This window comes from Copadichromis virginalis, linkage group LG12 (genome assembly GCF_057382275.1).
Source record: "Copadichromis virginalis isolate Kocher_CV1m ecotype Utaka linkage group LG12, C_Virginalis_male_GT1.1, whole genome shotgun sequence".
NCBI lineage: Eukaryota > Metazoa > Chordata > Actinopteri > Cichliformes > Cichlidae > Copadichromis > Copadichromis virginalis.
Window position 1 is genome coordinate 26,999,109 of NC_140629.1, and position 24,666 is coordinate 27,023,774.

Consider the following 24,666-nt stretch of genomic DNA (forward strand, 5'->3'; position numbering starts at 1 on the left):
CCTCCTTAATACTAGAGTTGACGTATGCTTAGCTATTGTGTAAATAAATTGTCTACTGATAGCATAAGACAGTATCTGCAGCCCATTCAGGTTGCACAAGTAGCTTAGCTCCTCCAGAATGTACATGGAGCCAGTGCATGGTGTTGGAAGAAAACTCGCTTTGTTTTCTAGCAGTTTCAGGAGAGTAGGACAGGGTTGTAGAACGGCATCAACCCAGCTCTTCAACAAAAGGTGACAAAATGACTTCTAATGTGCAGGTTCCTGACCAAACTGTCAGAAAAAGACTTCATGCAACACTCATGAAGTCCCAACATCCTTAGTGGGACCTGTGCTCACAGCCCAGCACCATGGACGTTGGCCGCCTGTTTTACCTAATTGAAGTCGTGGCTTCTGTCAGAACCAGACTCCATAAAGTCCTGTTTATGGAGCCATTGATTTTCTTGTGATGATCAAGTGTTCCTTAAGTTTTTTTTGAGCAGTGCAGTTCCATCAGTTAAACAGGTTTCTCATGCCCTTGTGCTGGATTTCTATCCACTGGGAACTACTTGGGTCATTGGCAGCTGCGTAAGCTTACTTTTCTTCTCATCTCGCTATTTATGGTCTCTTTTTCTTTTGTATAAAAGTTTGTCATAGCATCCAATCAGTTTGAGATAAATCTCAGGCACAACTCCACCATCTGCCGTAGCAGCAGATGTTGAAAAATATCATTAGCAGTATCAGCCAGTACTATCACTTCTAATATTCACCCTGCTGATGGCAGTGGAGACAGGATCATGGTCCTGTTGGTATTTTGGCCTGACAGATAGGGGAAACGGAAAGACAGCTCAGTGCTTGTGGTGAGAAATATCAGCTCTGCACAGTCTGATAAGGTCAGCTATATACACTGGTATCTTGGGGACGATGTTTGTGGTCCATTCTGATGTCAGACTCTTTAGCTTTGAGGTTTTTACTCAGATGGCCCGTCTATTTTTGTCAGTCACTATATTCTTGTAATATACATGTATATATGTTTTTCTTAGCTGCTTATCTTTTAATAACAATGAATAAATGTTTAATTCTTCAAATATGTTTCTTTGCTTAGTTAAAGATATTTTTGATCGCTCAGATATTGGTTCCTTAGTACGTGGGTGACTTTGCACATCTAACATTACCAACTGTTGCATATCATCAGAGAAACAATAGCATGAGCACGAATTCAGTTAGAATGCAGTGGGCTCTGAAAATTTGTATGGCTCAAGAATATGTGGCCAAAAAAGTAAACAAAGCAAAATTAACCTATTTTGCTTTTTTAGTGAAGCTTTTGTCATTTCAAATTAGTACATGCTGATGGAAGTTTTAGTGTGTATGAAGCTGAAGGAAACAATGACCTTGCATGCTCACAAGTGGTTGGAGGAATGTATGAGACTGTTGTTGGCAGAGCTGATTTCATCAATGGGTTTGGCAAGAATGTATACTATAGAGGACATCTCAAATCAAATCAAATCAAATCACTTTTTATTGTCACATCACATGTGCAGGCACACTGGCACAGCACATGCGAGTGAAATTCTTGTGTGCGAGCCCCACAAGCAACAGAGATGTGCAAACACAACAACACAAACGAGCAAAATACAAGAATGGCCAACCTGAAACTAATAAATATATGTACAATAGTGTATGCATTTCTGGATGTGTATACTAAATATTTTCCTGTGTGTGTGTGTGTGTGTGTGTGTATACACATTTTTACAAATTAAATAGTAAAAAAATAAAATAAAACAATAATAATAATAATAATAAAATATATAAAATATACAGAGTTGAGACATGTGCAAAACAAGTGGCATTTATATACAGTGTGGAGTGCATAATGTTGAAGTTCCAGTAGTGAAGCTGAGGTGTCTATGACGTGTTCAGCAGTCTGATGGCCTGATGGAAAAAGCTGTCTCTCAGTCTGCTGGTACGGGACCGGATGCTGCAGAACCTCCTTCCTGATGGAAGCAGTCTGAACAGTTTATGGCTGGGGTGACTGGAGTCCTTGATGATCCTCCCCGCTTTCCTCAGGCACCGCTTCCTGTAGATGTCTTTATTGCCTCTAGAATCAGGAGTGGTTTTATGGAGCCAAAATGTACATCAGAGGGAGCGAGTCATTTATTTTCTAATTTTTAATATTACTGTACTTTATTATATGCATCAGCGCTTGTAAAGGACTCATGGGATTATCAGTCAGCAAGGTGTAGTGGGCATCTGACTTTAAAGAAAAGGAAGTCTCAGCTGGAGAGTCAACTTTCTTGCCCCCCTTTCTTTTCTTTCCTGTCTTCCTTGTACTGCAGCTATTGATGTAAATGGCATTGTTAGCTCACTTGGGACAATAAGAGCAACATGTTTTTGCAATTTATTTTATTTATTTTTTTAAATTTTTGTCCATCAGTCTGAGATCCTTGAAAGGGTTTTCCCCTATCTCTTGATAAGTAAAATGTCAGTTATGTTTTCTACCATCGGTTAAAAGCATCTCTTTTTGGTGTATTACATCTCGTAGTGATTTTAACTCATATTCCAAGTTGATTGATGAATGTGTCCCTAGATATTGGGCACTCTGCTGTTCATTCTGCACATACGAGAATACCATTTTTATGCTGATGAAATTGTATTTGATGCATAGATGTCACTGGAATTAAAAGATACTTTTAAAGATATTCAGACCTGGATTTTAATATAAAATCCTTCTAAGCTCTTAAGAAGCAAAAATGTGAATCTGACTGAGAACCTGAGGAGACCATACACATGCAGTAGGAACTTTCAGTCACAAGGTAGCCAAGCCATAAATCATATCTGCTTTATTTTGTTTTAATCTAAAACATTAATTTACAAAGTGACTGTCAAGCATCATTGAAAAAGTCATTTCCAATGTGGTTGGTACTTTAATATGCATTAGGTAAATGTTTACTAAAATCAAGTGCACCAATTGATGGCCATTAGAAATTATAAAGACTTTGGACACTTACTTATTTGCTTTTCTTGTCAGACTTTGAGACTTCTTCTGATCTTTATATTGATTATTTCTAAATCCTCAAACTGAAGATCTTGCTTAAAAATTCAGATTTTTTTTTGCCTTCACAATAGAGTAAACCCTCTATAAAAAATAATGCCACTATACTGCCAACACAGGATCTTTAGAGATGATATGTCTGTTAATGTTAGGTCGCTATCACTGTCATCTAGCAGGCAGTCTTTATCTTTAAGGCTTTTCTGCCTAAGCTCTGAGATCTTAAACATTTTTATTTCAGATGCAAGTAATAAACTTGTAATCACTGAAGAGGTTGGCCTTGAAGTGGGAAATACTAGAATAAAATACTAATACTGATCTCAAAGACGTCCTAAATAAATTCTTCCAAAATAGAGCTAACGACTAATTCAGAGTGATTCGGTTTTCAGTTTTTTCCTCCTCCTTTTTGTCATTTGTGCATTGAATATCCAGGATTATAAAGCTCTTAAAATTTTTATTATTGCTTGCTTTCTTTTTTTTTTTTTTTGTTTGTTTTTGTTTTTAAATAAGAGTTTAATAAGAGTTGGAGATGCAGCTCCTGCTTCCTACCTTTTAGTCCAGTATCTTGGATCTAAATGAAATGAGTTCCTAGAATGCTGCATGCATATATTTAGTGTAATACTGCTTTAAGTAACAAAGCTATGTGATTGTTTTATATCAGGTCGCCAGGTTGGTTCAGACAGCACATGCAGAGAAAAGCTGGAAAAGACCATCATTTTGTACACTAAAGTTGTGAGTTGACCCGTCTATTAATTTATGATGATATAAATGACTGCATTAGTTGTTCATGAATAGGTTGTGCATTCTGCCTCTGAGGCTGGCCTGTTATAGCTTCTTCTTTAAAATATTTAAATTTACCACTGTTTTTATGTATCTGTCCTTGTGTTCTGTCTACCCCTTCCTCTCACGTAGTTGTTGGATTTCCTGGAATACCATCCATGCGCATTTATACCGCTAATCCAGCGTTCCCTGGAGTTTGCTGTTACCTACGTGTTCACGCCTGCAGGAGAGGGAGTGACCTTTGAACGTTTTATTGTTCAGTGCATGAACCTCATCAAGATGATTGTAAAGAATGATGCCTACAAACCCGCCAAGAACATTGATGGTAAGTTGTGAGTGTCTCGGGGAAAGAGGAGTCTGAAGGGTTGGAGAATAACTGAAAAATATACGTGATAATACTAAAAATTAAAATGAAGCTCTCTGTAGGTAATAAACATTTCATTTTAGGTTTGTGATTTAAAAGTCAGCAGAAATGCCACAAGCCCTTGAATACGCGTCACTGACAGCGAGTTTCAATAGCACAGGGCTATAACGCCATCGGTGTCACTGTACTTTATCGCAGCTCCATGTATTTTTTCTTTTTTCTTTTCCCAAGCGGTCTGAGGTTTCTAGTGCTTCATTAGCAAATGGCACAGCAGTTGGCCTTTCTTGTGTCAGCTAGCATAATCTCTGGGGTTCCTTACTCGAGAACTTTCCCATTCTAACAATCCAAGGTTCTGGGTTTCATTCGAATATCTGACTGTGTTGTTGTGTCAGAGTTGGTCATGACTTCAGGTTTGCTTTCCTATAACAGAGAAGATAAATGAGGAAGTTAAAGGGCTGTTTAATTTTCTTCTTGTACTGTAACCTTAAATCATGCACAATTAATACAAAATAAAAAATGAGCAACAGAGCAGATTTTTTTTCTTTTTCTTTTTACCAGAAACACTATTAAAATGAATTATGATTTTGAAGTTAATGAGCAGACAGCAAAAATGAGTCACACTTGAGGATTACTTCAGCTGCTCGTTGCCTAAAATTAAGAGATTTTGCCTTGCAGTCCTTATTTATATTTAGGAATCTTACGTACTAAATGTCTGTAGCAACACTACTGCTATAATACAATGTTTGTATTGTATTAAGTAACAATATTTTGAAGAAAAGTGTCTGTGTTTGTGATGACTTACGACTGAAATGTTGTCTTTTTCCTTTATTTATTGTTGTATTTCTCCATCCTTCAGACAGTAAACCAGAGAGCCTGGAAGCTCACAAAATCAAGACGGCATTCTTCACCCACCCCACACTGACAGAGATTGGACGTCGGCTTGTCTCACACTACTTCCTTCTCACAGAGGAAGAGCTAGCAATGTGGGAAGAGGACCCTGAGAGCTTTGGTAATATCACATCTACAAATATGCTCGCAAATTTGAACTTGTATGGATTTTGCAATGTCTGTTTTTTTTGTGTATTTTAAATTTTGATGTATTAGGGAGAATCTACAGCATTAGGTAAATGATTGCTACCATCATATGACCATATTATATTAATACCCTTCATTAGAGCTGGGCGATAGAACGATAACGATATGTATCGCGATATAACTTTTACTCGATAGAGAAATTAAGCTATCGCGATAGACCTCGCCGCTCTTGTCCTCAAAAAAAAAAAAAAAAAAAAAAAAGGGTCAGCCAATCCAAATTAAGTAGCGCAGAGCCGAAGCAATCACAGCCGCAGCGTCACGTCGCGTGACTTGTTACGTACAGCACAAGTGCCAAGCCGCACGTGTGTTTGTTTGGGAAGCAGCCAGCGGGTAATGGCGCCAGCGCGTAATGGAGGAAATGAGTGTGCCGACTAGAAAAATCAACCGAGCGTGACCGAAGAGAAAACAGATGATGGTTCCAATGCCGGAGAGATTGTCGAACGGAAGAGCCAAAGAAGTTCCGTAGTGTGAAGGTATTTCGGCTATTTCAAGTCTGACAAAAAACAGAGTAGCGTGCACTGTAAATTGTGCCGAAAGCAAGTCTGGAAATACAATAAACTGGTGCATGCGTCACACTGTGCGCCACGTTATTGTTTCGGTGAAATGAATTTCTACAATACTGTTACTGTTAATTCTACTCTCTGCAGTGTTTAAATGCTTACATATACACACAGTTACTGTCCCTCCACACATACGACTCGGTTCTGCTTCTATGCCCCAGCTTTGTTTACTTTTTCCCACCGAGGCTTCTAGACTTCTGATTGGCCAACATTTCTGCACGGTTAGGAATCTAGCGCCACCTGCTGCTTTGGCATGTTCATAGCAGCGTTTTCCTTCATTTCTGCCTTTATGTGTGGACGGGATTATTTTTTAAAACGAAAATGGAAAATCTCCGTTTTCAAAAATACCCGTGTACGTGTGGACGTAGCCTCAGTCTCTGACTGGAAGCGCTAATTCGTCATTCGGCTTTTGTCAGACTAAAGTAACTGTTAAAACTGTTTGAAAAGCTCAGCTATACAACAAGGAGAGATTGAGAATTTCCTTTTAGTTCTCAGTTTATTTGATATTGACAAAAGTTAGTCAGTTTTGTCTGTTCTTCTGTAAAACAAACTAAGATTTATTTTTAGAATTAATATTTTGTTTCTAAGTGGAATTGACAATTTAGTCTGTTTCGTTTGTCCTATTTTGAAACTTAAACGCTTTAGCGGCTGCCTTTTGTGTAGTTTGCAATATTTGCCTTTATGTATCTGAAAAAGTCTCATGTTCCTTAAGTACATCTACCCTGTTGAACTTATTATGGGAAATAAATATTTAAATAAAAACAAGCTGCTGATTATTTCACATTTTACTTGTGAGCAACGGCACATTTAAATCTTACAAATATAGTTATTTGGCTTATATCGTGATAGATATCGTTATCGCCTGAAATGAAAAAAACATATCGTGATATGAAAAAATCTCATATCGCCCAGCTCTACCCTTCATCCATAAATTGGACAGTTTGCAGATTTAAAGCAATTTAAATCAATATTTTGTGATTTATAATACGTATTTTTGATTCTCCTTAAAACTGTCAATTGACATAATTTATAGGGTATAGCTCTTGGTGCGCGTTTGTAGTTATAGGCAGCATTTGAGATCTTGCTATATTTTCAAAACATCATAGTGTCCTCACAGGCTTTATGTAATGACACTGACCACTCAGACATAACACTTCATAAAGCTAAAACCACAAGGGCCCAGTGTGGGAGTTCAGTCTGTTGACATTTGAATCAAATTTTATAGTCAGTCAGAGCCACATATTAGAGTGTGTGTGAGAAAACACACTTGCAATTTCAGGGCTTTGTCATAATATATATGATGTTTCTGTTGTGCAGTGTCAGCCATCACCTCCTAATCAACATTTTCTAACAGATAATTATTTTTTGTAACTGTTTCAGCTGTGGAAGAGACAGGTGGTGACTCTTGGAAATACAGTCTGCGGGTAAGTATATTTTTATATGCATCTATATATATGTGCAGAGAAATTGTAAATTAATAGGGTAGCTGTGGCTCAGGAGGGTAGACCAGGTCATCCACTAATCAGAAGATCAGTGATTCAGTCCCCTCTACCAGTACGTTCATGAGCGTTTATGGATAGGTGAATGTTTTGCTTTGCTTTGAGTGCTCAGTTAGAATAGGAAAGTGCTATATGAGTACCAGTACTTTGAACTGTTACATATATAGCACACTGAGTTGGTATGGAAGAACAGTCTGTTCGATCTTATGCTCAAAAGAAGGAAATTAAATATTTGCCTCATCATACAAAAAAATAAGCATTAGAGGAATTAATAAAGCAAAAATAAATCGATCCCCTGTGTTTTTGGGTAAAACTGAATGTCGAGAACAGACAGAAATCAATTATGTCTGTCTTTACGATCATAAAAATGTAGATTTAAATGATCATAACAGCCAGTTTCATTAAAGTTAATTGCAGCGGTATTGTTACATATTTCTATGTGTGCTGTATTTTCAGAAATGCTGTGCAGTTCTGTGGTGGTTGACTGTATACATGGCAGCATCATAAAACATTTAGTGGCGCCTGGAGTTTTAAAGGTTGTCATGAGTCTAGTTAGTTTTAGAGGCTGTTGCTGATGCATGACATAATCTTTTATCCATGGTCCTATTTCTTCTCTATCCCTCTCCTGTGTTGTGCCCCATTCCTCTTACTTTCATCACTTCAGATGACAAATGTCTGCCCTGCTGTTTCTTTGAAGTACAGTAACACATTCTTTCAGTGAACTCTAAGCCTTGTACAAGTTTTTATGCATTTAAGGCATGCAGCAGCAGAAGAAAAGTGGCATTATGGTCTAAGAACTTATTAAACATCTAATTACTTCAGTTTTGAATTTTTCTAGAAAACAACAATTTTGTGAATTTCCATACCTTTTAATGCATCGGTGATTCTGATTTTTTTTTTTTTGTTTAAAATGCAGCGCTATAAAACTGAATGCCTTAGAGGATGATTTTATTTATATATGTTGGAATCTAGTAACTTCTGAATTCACACATCAATTCATACATGTGCATGGCAATTAATTATGAAGCTTTTCTGTTTTTGAGAGAAGTTTTAAAATTGCCACAGATACGCTCATAGCCTCAGGATCCACAAATGTATGCTGCAACTGCTGATTTACAATGGATTCATATGTAATTTAAAACTTTTGTTTTTTTAATGAACAAAAGAGTTTGCTGCTTTCCAAGTAGAACACTTACTTTTAAAAATTGTGCATGTAAATATAGGCTAAAATAAGCAACCACTAAGCTTAGTGGCAGACTTGTTCTTTTCTCAAAATGCATTTGAACAGCTTTTTAGCATATTGTGAACCTCAGGACGGATCGTTTCTGTATCAGTTAGAATCTGTTCTGTTTGTCCTATTCTCATGAAGCTGATTGAAGTACCGTGTAAGAGGACCGGTTATGCTACCAGTATATAAGCTCTCACTGATATTGTGGCAAATGGGATGTTTTCACAAACGGCACAGACCATGACCTCTTTCTTACACCTTTTTAATATGCTTTTTCTAACCCAGTAAACTAATGAAGTTGTCTAGGCCGTTTCTTTATTGAGCATAAACACCCACAAAAATCTCCTAACAGTGTTATATTGATTGCATTTCTATTGAACTGGGAACACAATGTATTGTTTATTCATTTTTGTCGCACCTTTTTGTATGACTTTTGTTTTTGTCCTTATCAAATATTAATGCGATAGCTGCACTCCTCACCTTATCCCACCTCTAAATGCCCAGCAGAACCCAACGTGCTGTTGAGACTAAAGAATTGTGATCCTATAAATAGTAACTGTAATGACTTGCGCTAAATGTGATGCTGCATGTGTTAATATTCTGTCAACTACCTGTCTCTATTTTTATTTGTTCTAACTTATTTCTGTATTTAGCCCTGCACAGAAGTACTGTTCCTGGATATCTTCCACAACTACAGCCAGACCCTGACACCAGTGCTGCTGGATATGGTTCAGAATCTCCAGGGTCAGTTTAAGCATTATACCTACAAATCACATAGTCTAATTTCATTCCAGTGAATTTTTAACACCTTGGCAATGAAAACTGTATAGGCAGGAGCCAGTCAATTGGACACATTTAGCTAAAAATAACACACTCATACATCTTTATAATGCATAAATAGATTCAGTTTATCATCATTTTAGAGGCTGTTTGTACAAATCATTTTGTAGCCTGATTGTGGTGAACAGTGGGTTTTTTTGGTTATTAACCTTAAAAAACTAAAACAAACAATAGAAAAGGCAAAAATGAAACAAACAACGTGCAACTTCTCCCACCAATATGTGACAATTCATATCCCAGGAGGTCCTTTTTAGGGGAAAAAAGTGCAAGTATCACAGAAACAAAACACAAACTTTAAGAATTTTTTTTAACAATAATTTTTGTGCCAAGTAATCTTAATTTCAACTTTTTACAAAATAAGTGATTTTTTTTTTTAATTTAAGAAGTTTGCATAAGAAGTTATACTTGTGTAAAGACTGTGTTGAATACGTCTGTTCAGCTACAGTATATTCCCTTACTCATGCAGCTGTAAGTAGAGAAATTGGCCCTGAGTCACTAATATTTGCATATAAATTTTACTTAAAGTGTGGAAGAAAAAGTAAACACACAAAACTACCATCAGATTCATGGAATATTCTGGAGTTTGTTCTTACTGCACTGCTTATATTAGCGATTGGCTCACAATCTGCAACACCTCCATTTCTCTAAATAAAGAAACATTAACTTTGGAACGTTCTGTGCAGGAGAATTTCTGACAAAAAAAATAAAAAGATAGACCAAAAGAGTATGAAGGGTGCAGGTGAAGGTATGGCTCATGTATCAGTCAAGATAAGAAACTCACTGCTGTAACTGAAACTAGAGTGACAAGTGATAAATGACATCATGAAGTGTTTTTAATAATTTTCATACATTTAACATAAGAATAAGATGAAGACAAAAAAACGTAATTCCCCTCAAAGGGCAAGGGCTATACTAAAATTTTTATAATCTTTATATTACAACATGATGTAGGCCTGTTATGGTATCTTTGTGACGTGATTGGGCATTGCATTGAAAAAATAAAATGTCTGTTATAGAGCTTTCTCCGTGCCCTTTCATATGAATATTTATATTACTTGACATGGTTTTTTGTATCCCCACCCAAGTATCGGCAGTGTTTAGTGACAGCTTGGAGTTTATTGTGGGTGTTGAGTAGCCCGATGGCTGATGGGAAGAAGATATTTTTAGTCTTTATAATAATATAATAATAAATATTAATATTCTTACTTTTGACCAAATTTTAGGTGACATCAGTCTGGAAACCTAAATAAGTATATATTATTTGCTCATACACATGGTCTGAGGCAGTTTGCATAGTACAAACAAGTCTATTCACATCTGTTGATGAAACACAGATTTAGTTCAATATTTAAGCTTAACAGTCAGTATGAACTCTGCTATTGGCTGTCATTACGTCCACCTTTCTAAACTCTCGGTCATGTACACACGCAAATTTGGCACACTGCTCCTCATCTCATGGGGGTACTGGTGTGCAGCTCTTGTTCTGTTGCTGAATTGGTCGTGCTATTGCTCGCTTGGGTGGATTACAAGGTCCACTTCTGCCCTGTCTCTCGAGCTACTTTTCATTTTAAGTGTCAGAGTGGAAATTGGTTTTGCTGGAGCAAGGAAAACACCAGTTTGGGTAATTCTATGGTTGAAAGAAGACCTCTATTGATTTTGAAACCTGAGTATACAACTAGAGAGCGAGAACAGCCCATCAAAATGGCTTAAGCAAGACCGATGTGACGTGCCTGTTTAATTTCCAGTTGTCAGTTACATACCTTACATACATTCCGCTGTCAAAGAGCAATACTGGGACAATAGATATGCTGCTATATTGCTAATGTTATTGATTCTGCCTTGTTACTGAAATTAAATCCAGTGTATATTTGTGTCTTTTCAGGCCCAACCAATGTGGAAGACTCTGTTCAGTTGCTAATGAAGGATGCAGGTCAGTCAAAAGCTCACGTACTTTTTACTCCATTGTAATTATTGCTCTGTCATGCTGGGAGTATCAGAGTTTGACTGTTCTAACACAAAAATCTTCCCCAACAAAAAAGACCAATTCCAAAGAGCTCTTAGCTGCCTATTGAGACGTCCCTCCCTTGTCAGTAGTAAAATATAAGATTGCTACTTTTGCTACTTTTCAAAATAAATGACAGAATATGTATCTAAAGTGTTAAACTCCTCTGAAACTGATCATAGACACCTAAATGATTATATTTCCCTTGTTTTTGCTGGTTTATGGTTTTGCTCTTTGTTTCACAAGTTGCCCCATATTCAGCCTTACATAATACAAGAGAATTAAAATAATGGAAAAAGTCTGTTTCTTTTTCCGTAAATCGGATCAGTCTCTCTTCGTTTTGTTTTTTTTATCAGTCCTGTTCTCTGCTTTTTGCCATTTCAAAATTCATTACTTCTGAAGATAAATTATAAATAGTAACAGCCACTATTTCTTGTATTGTGTGTTCTTTTATCCCTTTTTATTTTATATTATATTCTCATTCTGTCACTCTTTTTCTAATCATCTTTTATTTTATTCTTTTATTGCACTCTTCTTCATTTTAATAATAATAATAATAATAATGGATACTTTATTGATCCCCATGGGGAAATTACTTGTTTTTCTCTGCATTTGACCCATTCACTCAGTGAAGCAGTGGGCAGCCACTAAGCAGGCGCCCGGGGAGCAGTGTGTAGGGACGGTACCTTGCTCAGGGGTACCTCAGGGTAGCCGTTCAGTGGATTCGAACCCCCGACCTTCCGATCATGGGGTGACCACTTTACCTACTGAGCCATCCCTGCCCTTTAGTCACCATTACACCAATTTCTGCCTGAAGCATAACCTATAGTATCATTATTATAATGTCTATGTTTCTATAACATGTACTCTTTTTTTTGTTTTGTTGTTTTGTATGTTAATATTTGCCTGCATATTTGAAGCATATTCAGCCTACTGTTAGCAGAATGAAAGCTTCACAACAAGCATTAATTTGTTGGAAACCACAGCTACATTCCAGTAACCCCAAATGACTCTACACCGGCATTTATCTGACATGTTTTACCTTACCAGTTTTCAAGTTTGCTAATAACATCTCAAGCTTGGTCAAGGCCGGCAGAGCCTGACTGGCTCTGAGCTCTGTAGCTTTAGCTTTAGCCATTTTGCTTTTATTCGCTTCTTTAAAATGTCCATGTTAAGTTGGATGAAGTTACATTTTTGTGATGGTCCCCTGCAGTTTAATTTATCAAATTTTGCGTTTTCACTTGCGTCAAAGAGCCTCAAGAGCTGTTTGTCTGTGCTGCTCTGTGCATGTGTTGCACAAGCATTTAACCAATGGTTAAATGAAAAGGTTCTTGTAGGGCATAGGTGTCAAACTCTGGCCCGCTGCCTAATTACATTTGGCCCGCGAAGCCATACCAAATGACTATTAGAGCTGGCCTACTGGTATTATACAGCTAATATATATATTGTTTAGTATTAAGCTTTGCTTGTTCCATATTCAGTTTTTCAGCAAAACGTGTTCGAGTCTATAAGAAAAGATTCATTCTTAAATCTGGAGGAAGATTTTTTTTTTCAATAAATATTAATGTTAGCCCGCGACTTTGTTCCAGATTTGAATTTTGGCCCACTGTGTATTTGAGTTTGACACCCCTGTTGTAGGGGAAACATGTCAGTCGTATTGTGAATATTGTAACCAGTGTAACTTTTTTCTCTGCAGTATACAATGCAGTGGGATTAGCAGCTTATGAACTGTTTGACAATGTGGACTTTGACCAGTGGTTCAAGAATCAGCTTCTTGGAGAGTTGCAAGTCAGCCATCACAGGTATTCTTTTTGTCTTCTCTAAATATTCTATTTTTAATTGTTTCTTCTTTTTTTTAAAAAAAAATTAATTTTAATATTAAAGCACGCACTAATGAAAAAAAAAAAGCCAGATCTAACTAAATTAGAAAAGGTTGACCACTTGACCGTGAAATGAGTTTTTGGAATTTCACTCTAATTATTACTGGTTAGATAACATTAAACAATAAAATTATTTTTTGGCCTAAATCACTAATGGCCTCACAGAGGTAAATATACCACATCTAAGTAATTTATTAGCCTTCTGTAAGGATTTTATTTTTGTATGACATGGTTACTGAATTATTAAAAGGAATGTTATTATTATTATTATTATTATTATTATTATTATTATTATTATTATTATTATTATTAATTTATAATTTGGGGGGGGGGGGGGGGCTCGGAGGGGGGATACTTACCTTTTTTGAACATGTCTCATTTGACCACATCGGTCTCATTCAGGGTTGAAATGATAATAGTGAAGCAGCTTAGCAGTTCTTTTGTAATCGGTGTTTTACTGTATGCAAGCTCAGTTTCAATGTCTGTTATGTTGCATATTTAACACTCCTTCCAGTGTACTCAAGTTAATTGACTATTAACCTCTCCAGCTTTCTCACAGCCTGTAGCACATTGAATGCATACAAAAAAGCTCATAAGTAACAAATACTTGGGGTGTTTTTTCCGTCATGGTTATGTTAAAAAATACTGCTAGTTTTCACATCACTTTACAAGCAGCAGACAAATGCGGACATCAGCAGCACTCAATAGAAAAACTTTGTTTAAACTGTGAAAGAACTCTTTAAGGGCTCTACAGGCAGTCAGCTAAAGTTACAATGAGTTGCTACATGGATGGATTTAAAAGGTGTTCGAAAAGGGAGACACTGACCAGAGGTGAGATGGTGTGGAGATGAAGGACAATGGAAGTGCCCCACACACACACACACACACACACACACACACACACACACACGAAACACAATCAAAGCAGCACTCAGAAGGTTGGTCACCGAGGGTTGGTGCTGACGTCACAGTGCATGGTATTTGATGTCGCACTGATTCTTCCTCCAGGCTATGCAAGTGCAGATAACCCCTCCACTTTTACCTGGGGTTTAATCTCTTTTTAAAGCTTAATCCAGTCTATAAAGAAACAATACAGAATGCAGTTTTACTCTAAGGGAGGGTTTTAAATTTTGAGACTCCTGGGAAAAACACTGAAGATGATTAAAAAACAAACAAACCCAAAACCCATTATGTAGTCAAATGCCAGCTCTCAATTTTTCTCAATTTTTTTGTGCACTCATGCAAATACACACATTAATGGTGTTAGTCGAAGACTATTTGAATTACTGCACCAACCAGAAAACACACAGGTTGCATCTTAACAAAGATTACAGTTCATCATCTGACCAAATGTGAAATATCATCAAAATTCTTACATTTTATTTATTGATGATTATAAAATAATTATGCACAAGATTCTGTCAAAGAACGTTAGACCTCTGACCTTTTGGGCATGGCATGAGTTTTACCTGATAGACTCTGTGTCATATTTGATCACAATTGGCATATAAATTCTTGAGTTGTGGTCCAAAACATTTTTTGCAAGGCCACAGTGGCCATCTTTTAATCCACTTGAATGTTTCTTCCAAATTTTAAGAATTTTATCCATGGCCTTCCCAATAAAGGGTGTGGATAAAATTAATGGAGCTAGAGAGCGATAGGGGCGAAAGAGAGGCACAACTTGAATCTGAAAACTCAGTGCCTGAAGCTACGGCTGTTGCTAGTGTAGAGGCATTAAAATTGATGCAAGTGACAAATTGAAATTAAAACTGCAAAGTAGAACAGTAATTAGAAGCCAGTAAGAAATTCCCTTTCGGCTAAAACTCTGGAAACATGTCATATGCGGTGCTCCTCAGTTGCTGGGAAGTGGTGAAGCAATGAGTCTCGGAGTTCTTTTTGCACTACTGTGTGAATGCACAATCAAAGCAGTAGACACTGCAGTATGGCTACTCAAAGAAGCATGACACTCAATGTGTGTCATAAATTTTACAAAATGTGTCTTTGTATTTGTTATTAAAATAAAATACTTTCAATGTTTCATGATGATGGTGAAAGAGTGGCACACAGTGGAACAGCCTGTTCATTGCTTACAATATAAAATTCATTATTGTCTTTTATCTTCTCAGTAAAAATGTGATCATAAAAAGACACTGGCCTTATCAATCAGTCAGTCAATATTCCGACTCGTGGTCCACCAAAACAAAGCAAGTCATATAAAACATATCCTTGAGCTGTACTCGGATTCAGCAAAGCCAAGGTTAGTTACATCCAGGACAGCAGATAAACTTTTCAACTCTCATTGATTTCTCTGTTGTGGTGTGCAAATGAAGCTGTGTTGCTGTCACATGGTTCCCACAGTACTTTGATGGGGCTTCTGAAGTTGGGAATGTGTATTCATCATGGATGGTTTAAAAAGGGACATGCTTGATGATCTCCCTTGGTGTGTGGAGTTTTTCTCTGTAGCAGTCAGAGGTTTCTGTTTTCAAGTGCTCATGCATGACTGCCTACATCTGTTAAAGGACTTCATCTTCGTGATGCTTGTCTTTACACTGTCAGTATATTATCTTGTTTTTCAAGTTGCAATGTAGTATTTATTTCTCAGCTCTCAGTGGGGTGTACTACAAATAAGAATACACTTGTGTAATGTTACTGCAATTAACTTGCTGTTTGTAACCTGCCTTATCACAGCCCGCTAACCCCCCTCCCACACACGTATGCACACGTTCCTGCCTAGTTGATCTAAAGCCACCTGATGTTAAAGCTGTATATTCAGAACACTTTATTATGACTGCAATCCAAACACTTTAAACTTCCAAATATGTGTGATCCGCAGGTTTTTTGATATACAGTGGATCTGAACTACTCATTTTATATAGTGTATCTATATATGCACTCCGTGGCTATAAAGTTGAAAGTCGCTGTTCCATACAGTAAAGGCCCACATTTGAAAGAGTTGTCACCCTTGTGGCACTTACTGAACCACAGAGCCGTCGTGCTCTTGGTATCAAAGCTAACCAAGCAAACATTAGTGCTTTGCACAGCTCCCCAAGGTTTATAAGTGGAAGTTCTTTTTTTACTGATGCTGCTTTGAAGTTCACCCCAAAGGTGTGTAGGTGGATTTGATACTGCTGAATTGTGGGGTCCAGATCATGAAGTGTTCTATTGTAGACTTGTAATTACTTGTAGTGGCCTGTGCCACCTGACTTATCTCTGCTTTGTTCAACTTTCTGTGATTTGTGACATTTTTGAACGTATCACACCTTTAAAATGTTCTAATAGTCCTTTCTGTTAAAGAACTGTATTGCTACAATTTTTGATATGATTATTACTATATTTAATACTTGATATTGTTACTAATTACATGTTTGTGCTTATGGAAATGATAATAATCACTTTATTTGCTAAACTAAGGGGTTTTTCCTCCTAGTGACCGAGTATACAAAAACAAGCAATTAAAGTCTAAGGTTCTTAGATCATCTTCTGTTCTGATTTCCATGCAGGTTTACACTATTGTGTAGTATACCATTTTTCTTCCCTGAATAGCAACACCTAGCCAGTTGAGCAAAGTTTTTCCATCACTGTCATATTTCTGTGTTTTTCATGCCACTTAGAACTAGGGCTGGCACAAACGATTATTCTGATAGTCGACTAGTCACCGATTATTTTTGCGATTAGTCGACTAATCAGATCATGCATCCATTGGACGTAAAACGTACAGCTTATTGCACCAGCATGCATCAGCTCTTATATAACTATCATTAGCTTACAGCTTTAAGTGTTTAAGGTATGTGCTAACTAAAAATGAAGACAAGATGATAGTTTATTAAATTTTAATGAAATTTGCAGATTGTTTCGGTGAAGTTTAATAAACTCCTTGCTATCTAAAATATAACAGGACACCGGAGTATATTCTCGAGCATCTCACACTTCTGATAATCGGTTGTCTGCTTGACGTTTATTCGGCTGTGTAAAAACGATAACTTTAATCTCAGAAAATCCTACAAAGCTTCAAATGACGCGTCGACTATTAAATTAGTTGTCGACGTAATCGTGACTAGTCGACTAATCGTGGCAGCCCTACTTAGAACTCACTTTTTCATTTTAGTAGCTTCATACACGTTATTTGGTGTAAAGTAATTAGACGGGGAAAGGGACTCGTTAGGAAATAGAGGGTTTGGTTTCACCGAACTGTGTTGCAGTTCATCTTATGAATGCTTGGGCGAAACTTTAACCAGCCATAACATGTACTTGCTCAATTTTAATCAGCATGCTTGACCTAACCTAAACATCTAAAAACTTTAAAATGTATCCATTTATTTAAGCGGGGGCCTTACATCTTGTGATAATTTGAGTATGTAAAGAGATTAGGGCAGTATACACACACACACACACACACACACACACACACACACACACACACACACACACACACACACACACACACACCAGCCACTACTAGCAACAAATAAAGCACAGCATCAGAATAGCTAAAATAGCTCTCTAACTTGGCAGTGTCAGTAGGAAGAAAGAAGCAGAGGGGACAATACCTGTTTGGTATTTGCAGACGTCACATTCAAAGCAGGTTTTCTGGCTGACACACTTGCTCGATGCACATTTGTCACTGTTACCAGAACATTCCCAGATGCTGCACTGTCTGCCTTCCTTGGCCCTTTGGGTATTCACGGTTGGAGTGTTTAATATGGCATACATATTGTGATCTCACATTTTCACACATAATAGAATCCCAGAGATCCACAGTAATATGTTCAGGTGACAGGTATTATTGTTATTAATGCAAGAAAAACCCGTTTCTTGCAAATAACATTATCATTGCAATAGCTGAATCAATGTCTTTGGCAAAGTCCTTTCACTCACAGGATTTTCTGTTTCCTGCTTGGATACAGTTTCTGTGCCACTTATCATCTTGAGTTGTTTCTTTAGGGTTGAATATATTCTTTAGATCAGAAATCTGCCAAACTTTTTTTTCCATTTTAAAACAAATCAGCATTTCAGGGCTGTGGGTCCCTAACCGTTTAGCAAAGTGCTGCCTAAGAATGCAAACTTAAAGTCTACAGTTCATGGTGTTTACAACTGAGATCTGAGTTACTTACAAGACTTAAAAACAACTTGAATATAATTTGCATTCAAATGATATTTGATTGTGAATTGTGATGGCTGTATTAAAGACAAATCACCCTCCATCTAATGCTTCTGAGCCGCTCATCCAGTAGAAGCTATGTAGATGTTTATTTGCTAGCTTGCGTTTTTTTTTTTTTTTTTTTTTTAATGTATTTTTTCTTACAAGGCCCTTGCACCTCTTGCAGTTTGCAGGTTTCATGATAAGTTTAGGCCCTGGATAAGTCTGCTTGTATCACTTGGTGTGAAGTAGTAACAGTGCATGTATTCGCACCCAAATCTGTCAGCAAAGCTGCTGTGTGTGGCTTACACCTATGGCTGAGCCTCAGGCAGCCAGTGAGTTGTTTGTCAGTATTTGGCATAATGACTACACAGATGCACATTGTGTACAGTCACCCTCATGAGAAACAGTACTTTAATTTTTAACTTGCTGTCACTATTTTCCTCCCTTTTCTGCCTAAGCCAAAACAGCTGTCTTACCTGTGACGGGACAGCGTGCCTGACAAGAACAGAGGAGATAGTGAGGCATCTTGAAGCTCATACATATTCAGAACTAACACATGACTTGTATTTGGACATAGCTGAGAGCTTTTTTTTTGTTTTATTTACTTGGACTAGTCTAAAAAACACCTTTTGTTGTAACCTAAACAGATATGGTTTGTGTTCAATTATTTTGCTTCCAGGCTTTGCCAGCATAGAAGGCTGTGAAACACTTTGGCACTTTGACATTCCCTTTGTTGCTTGATGTGTCTGTCTGGAGTAAAAAGCATCTGTTGGTTAGCCAAGAGACTTTTCAAAGTTGTTACCTTTTAAGTCTTGGTGTTCTCTTATTGCTAGTTTTAGACACATTGGGTTGATTTTTGTTAGGTTTGTATCACAAGCACGTTGTGATACAAACACGTTGACATGGGGTCAAGTCTTGGGGAAAACAAGCACTCACAAAACTGGGCTTATTATGAAGTCCAGATCAAAAGTTTAAGACCACTTGAAAAATGGCAAAAATAAATAAATAAATTAAAAAAAAATCACATTTTGCATGGTTAGATCTTAACAAGGTTGCAAGTAGAGCTTCAACATGTGACAAGAAGAAATGGGAGGGAGACAAAACATTTGTTTGAGCATGCAATTAATTGAAAACCAGGCTTAAACTGAAACAGGCTGATCAAAAGTTTATGACCACATGCTTTTAAAAGGTCAAATCTGTGCAAAAAAGTGGATTTATTGTTACCTTCTGTCAGGTAGTCACAGTGTCATGACATTCTGATGGCAAAGGCAAAAACCCCCAAAACTTTTCCATTTTGAACATGGTTGGGTTGTTGAACTGCATAAGCAGGATCTCTCACAGCGCACCATTGCTGCTGAGGTGGGACGCAGCAAGGCAGTCATTTGGAATTTCTTAAATGATCCTGAGGGTTATGAAAAGTCAAGTGGAAGACCCAAAAATTTTAACCAGCACTGAGCCGGAGGATCCAGTTGGCTGTCTGTCAAGACACTGAGACGATCCAACTCCAATTCCTGGAAGTTTGATTTCTGTTTTTTTTTTTTTGTTTTGTTTTTTTAAAGCATTCACTCACTTCCATTTCTCCTAGTTACATGTTGAAGTTCTGCTTGGGAAGTTGTTAAGATCCAACCATGCGAAATGTGATTTTTATGTTTTGTGTGTGTGTGTGTGTGCCATTTTTCAAGTAGTCTTGAACTGATTGGGCCTGTATTGGGGTTCCATTTTTATCCCTCAACCGTGAAGTCTTGTGCTATCACAGGCAGTTTGGACACCCAACTTTGTGAATACAGTAACTCATGAGGTGGCATACATCTAAAAATCTTAGGACTAGTTGAGATTAAGTGTTCTGTAAATCCTGTGAAAAGGATCACTCGAGAAAGATGACACCTAGGATTTTCAAAATGTTTCCATAGGTGCATCCACTAAAAACCTTGGATGCATTCGATTATCGTAACCTTGGCCTTTAGGTGACCAGAAGTCAAGTTTTGTGAAAGTCTTGTGAATACAGTAGCTGAAATGAGGTGATGTAGGATTTTCACATTTGTACTAAAGGTGCATTTACTTGAAGATGAGGGGTAGCTCTGGCAGCAGCTATTTTTTTTATTTTTTTTAATACTACTTGTCATATCATTGCATTTTCTTTAGTTTCTTTTGCATTAGCTCTGATTGTGACTAACAAGCTCTTCCATTTGGTATTGACTAAGTGAATTAAATTTGAGTCCTAAAATCTAAAAATGGTGCTTAAATCTTTACGGCAGTGATGTGGAACTGTTCACTCGAACCTTAAATCCAGGCTGAATCGCTTTTTGCAGGAATGGTAAAGGGAATTATTTTGTGCCACTGTGTAAAAGGTTCTTCATACTCTGACTTGGAAGTCTCACACTACATTGCTTAGGAATTTTAAGTATTGGGAAAATAAAGTTTTACATACACACAGCAATGTATGAAATAAATTACATTTATGTAGCCTGAACTGTGCAAGATTTCTTTCTCGGCAATAATGTAAAATTCCTTTGGGCTCATTTCTGTCCACGGATTTCCCATGGGCTTGCCAGAAATGATGAACAGGGTTCCTGACAGCTGTGTGAAGTTGTGGAGGAGGAAACAGCTTTAGCATGGATGAGTCATGTCTGACCTTTGACAAATACCTCTGTCAACCTGTCTGTCCATCTGCTTCTCTAATCTTTTCTTCCACTTTGCTACTGCACTAATAATAGACTGTACCACCTGTAATCTCCCTTGCTGAAGCAGATATTCAGTATTTTTTTCCAGTCATGCACAGATGCAACATAGCCCTGGAAATGTGTAGTCTGTTAGTCACGTCAGTACAAAGTCAGAAATAATGCTGAGAAGGTTAAAGATTTATTTGTTGGATACTCAAAGACATTTTGCAACTGGTTTTCTACAACATGATCTAGAAAAAATATTGCTTATATACAGAAATGTTGTTTATTTCTTTGTGCGGGGCAGATACTTGCCAAAAATCAAACATTGATAAATCATCACCAAATCAGGAAATGTGTTCCTTACATGGACTTTCCTTCTTTGTCTGTTAATCATAACTCTTCAAATTCAGCCCTGAACTCTGCTGAAATTCCTGTGCCACAGAATTAAAGATTAAAAAATGCATACATATTAGCATTTGCAGATTTTAAAAAATTGTCTTTACCAATCTTGGCTCACGATGCCGTCTCATTTTTGTGTGGCAATGCTGCTGTGGTCGCAGTTTTTGTCTCTAAACTTTCCTGACATCTGTGGTCTGAGTATCATGCATCTCCTTTCACATTGCCAATTTTTCTGGCTGGTTCCTCGTTTTGGATGCAGACAGACTCTTTAATTAAAGCCAATGTCATTGCCTGTTGATTCTTGGATGTGCCTGTTGATGCCTCATATGTGTGCTTATTCATTAATTAAATGCTTGCCCTTAGACTTATTCCAGAGTTGAAAGCAATATGGAAATTTTATTGGGGCCAAGATTTGAAGGGACCGTTATTAAGGTTTTGGTGGAAAGTAAGTAGGGTTCAAACATGAAAAGGAAAAGCGATGCAAGTCTAAAGGATAAAGGTACTATATTCTCAGAGTTTTAAGAACATCAAACATTAGCAATAGCCACAGATTTTAACTTGTGTGAGTGATAGTAACAGATGATCTTGGGATAATTTACATGCAGTGTCACTCTCTCTTTGGATCAGAGATGCTAGCATTTTGATTTATTGAGAGCTGGTTGAATGTTCCCAGTTGCCTGTTTACTGCCAGTGGCATTGGCATACCTGCTTTCTCATTTTGGAACCATCACGTGTTATTGCCTCAAAAAAACCTGTGGAAATCCAGTTTGTCTGGTTAACTCTATTTTACTTTAAAGGTCATTGATGGATTGTTCATTCTTCTTTGATGCTCCAGTTCTTTGTGATCCTGTGCAGCAGGCCTTTAATTTAATGTTATTTGCTATACATTTATTTATTTATTTTTAAGATCAAGACTTGTAGCTTGTTTTGTGCATACACACTAGAGCTGACGATTTGCTTCATAGTCCAGTCGTCCTGTTGCCCCTCATGGTATCTCCAGTGAGTGATGGCATCGCTGCTGGGTGCCAGAGCATCATACCACTGTGGTATCCATGTGTATCCACTCGATATAATATGTACCCTGTTGTGGTTTTACTATATCGTCCCCCTCTGTGTTGCAGGTATTGGTTATATGTGGAAGTGGGACACTGTAGCTTGGCTTTTTTAAAAATTATTATGAATCTCAGAACAATGATAATATTATCGATTTATTGCATCAGTGGGTAAACTGGAAAAAAATAGCCTTGACTGGTGAGCTATCACTATTAACCTTTTGACCGCCATCGATCCCTGACATCATCCTCCATCAGCACGACTGTAATGCACACATGCAAGGTTGTTTTTCCATCTCCACCTCCTGAGTCATACTGTTGTTTAGCATCTTCTGGCTGGTGGCCCAGGCTATGATCTCTGCCTCCCTGTGGATGTTTGACAGGAAGCCAACAAGAGTGTCACTCCCTATCCTCATCTGTCTCTTCCCTTGTCCTTCAGTCCCTATCATTACTGTCAAGGTGGTCCTTAGACATACAAAAGGAGCTTGCCAAATATAATTGTCTGAAAAATAACTTCCAAACGTATAGCGTCTTGCAATTTAGACATGCAGCTTGCTTTTGTCACATAACTACTCCACACAAGTATTTTTTTTAAATTAAGTATTCTAGTTTTCTAACTAGGCCAATTCTCTTACTTGGTCATTAGTCACAAGATTCATTGTCCCTCAGGCTTTCAGTCTCTTGCTCATATGAATTCAGCTAAACAAATGCACATACAGTAGAATGTGTCTGAACAAATACATTCTTTACACTCCAAGTTCAGACTTATCTGTAGGGTGTAATAAAGTGACAGTGATATTTACCTGAGAGCACAAATTGTGCCATAGCCTCCAGCATACAGGAGGCAACAATAAAAAAAAAAAAAAAACACAACACAAGAAACAATTCTGAATAAGCTTTAAACAATGACAGTGCAGATTTCATTATTTGAATAGGCCCAGCAGTTTTTAATGGTCTGCTAACTACTGCTGTGTATTCACATTATGGTTCTAAGATTATAGCGCCAGCTGGTTAATTTCTCCATATTACGATATAATTGAAGAGCACAGAGTAGTCATCTGTTCAGGTTTTCAGCTAAAAGTTACTTTGTCTTCTTCTGTCCTGCAGGTACAAGTTGATTCGTCGACGAGTCATCTGGCTAATAGGGCAGTGGATTTCTGTCAAGTTCAAATCTGACCTTCGACCTTTACTCTATGAGGTCATCTTAAGTCTCATGCAAGATCCCGACTTGGTGGTAAGGCAGCTACATACAGTTTTTTTTTCCCCCACTCAAAAGTGCTTGGTGATTAAAGTGCCAGGTTCTCTTACAAAAAACCCTCCTGTTCAGTTCATAATGACTGAAATGGGCTGTTAGTGAAAGTGCACAGCTGGCTACACAAACACAGTTTTCTGCTTAATAGCGTGAAACCACAGCCACTGTGCTGCCATCTTTCTACATAAAAAAGCCAAATGTAATCAGAGTTTGTGACAAGCTTTTTCCATCTTTTTTTCTCAACTTACTGTTTACTGTAGATTTTATATTTTGAATTTTTCCTTTACTATCCACTAACATTTTTATTTAGCTGTGGCCTTGACAAAACCATAACCCCAATTTGGACTGAGTTTCACCGTAAGGTAAAATTAGTTTAATCATCTGATATGCTTTCTGTCTCATGCACTTGATTGTTTTCTTTTAACATAATTTATATCTAGTAATATGATAACATTTTAATTAAAGTTAAGATTTTAATACTTAATCTCCAAACAGCCAGAAATGTGATCAGGGATTGGTTCACTCAAGAGGTAGCAGTTAAATATCATTTTCTGTGTCCATTAACTGACACTCAATTATCATCTGTCATGTTGTGGGGGTATGATGTTGAATACAAAATACATTTCATGTATATTGAGTAAAATTCATTGCAGGTTGCTGACTTTTCTTTGCCAGTAGGTGGCTAAATAGGATAGTTACTCACTATTAACAGAGATAGATTTGTGTCTGTATGTAGACTGGAAAATGTACTGCGCATTTGAATTTCAACAACCTTCTATTAAGTTGTGAAACACTACTTAATGCTCTTAGAGAAGTTTGTTCAGGGTTCAAATACAATTCAAATAGCAGACACTGAACAAATCTAGAACATGTCATTCAAACGGGCT

General features: G+C 37.3%; 1 protein-coding gene across 1 annotated transcript in view; it reads left to right on the forward strand.

The window, feature by feature from the left end:
* ipo11 (importin 11) overlaps window positions 1-24,666 on the forward strand; it is a 132,051-nt gene that overhangs the window by 36,814 nt on the left and 70,571 nt on the right. Inside the window, exons 9-16 of the mRNA XM_085475716.1 lie at window positions 3,687-3,757; window positions 3,938-4,130; window positions 5,026-5,178; window positions 7,205-7,248; window positions 9,205-9,295; window positions 11,274-11,321; window positions 13,090-13,195; window positions 23,635-23,761. Coding sequence (XP_085331842.1) covers window positions 3,687-3,757; window positions 3,938-4,130; window positions 5,026-5,178; window positions 7,205-7,248; window positions 9,205-9,295; window positions 11,274-11,321; window positions 13,090-13,195; window positions 23,635-23,761 — 833 coding nt within the window. The remainder of the gene's footprint in view (window positions 1-3,686; window positions 3,758-3,937; window positions 4,131-5,025; window positions 5,179-7,204; window positions 7,249-9,204; window positions 9,296-11,273; window positions 11,322-13,089; window positions 13,196-23,634; window positions 23,762-24,666) is intronic.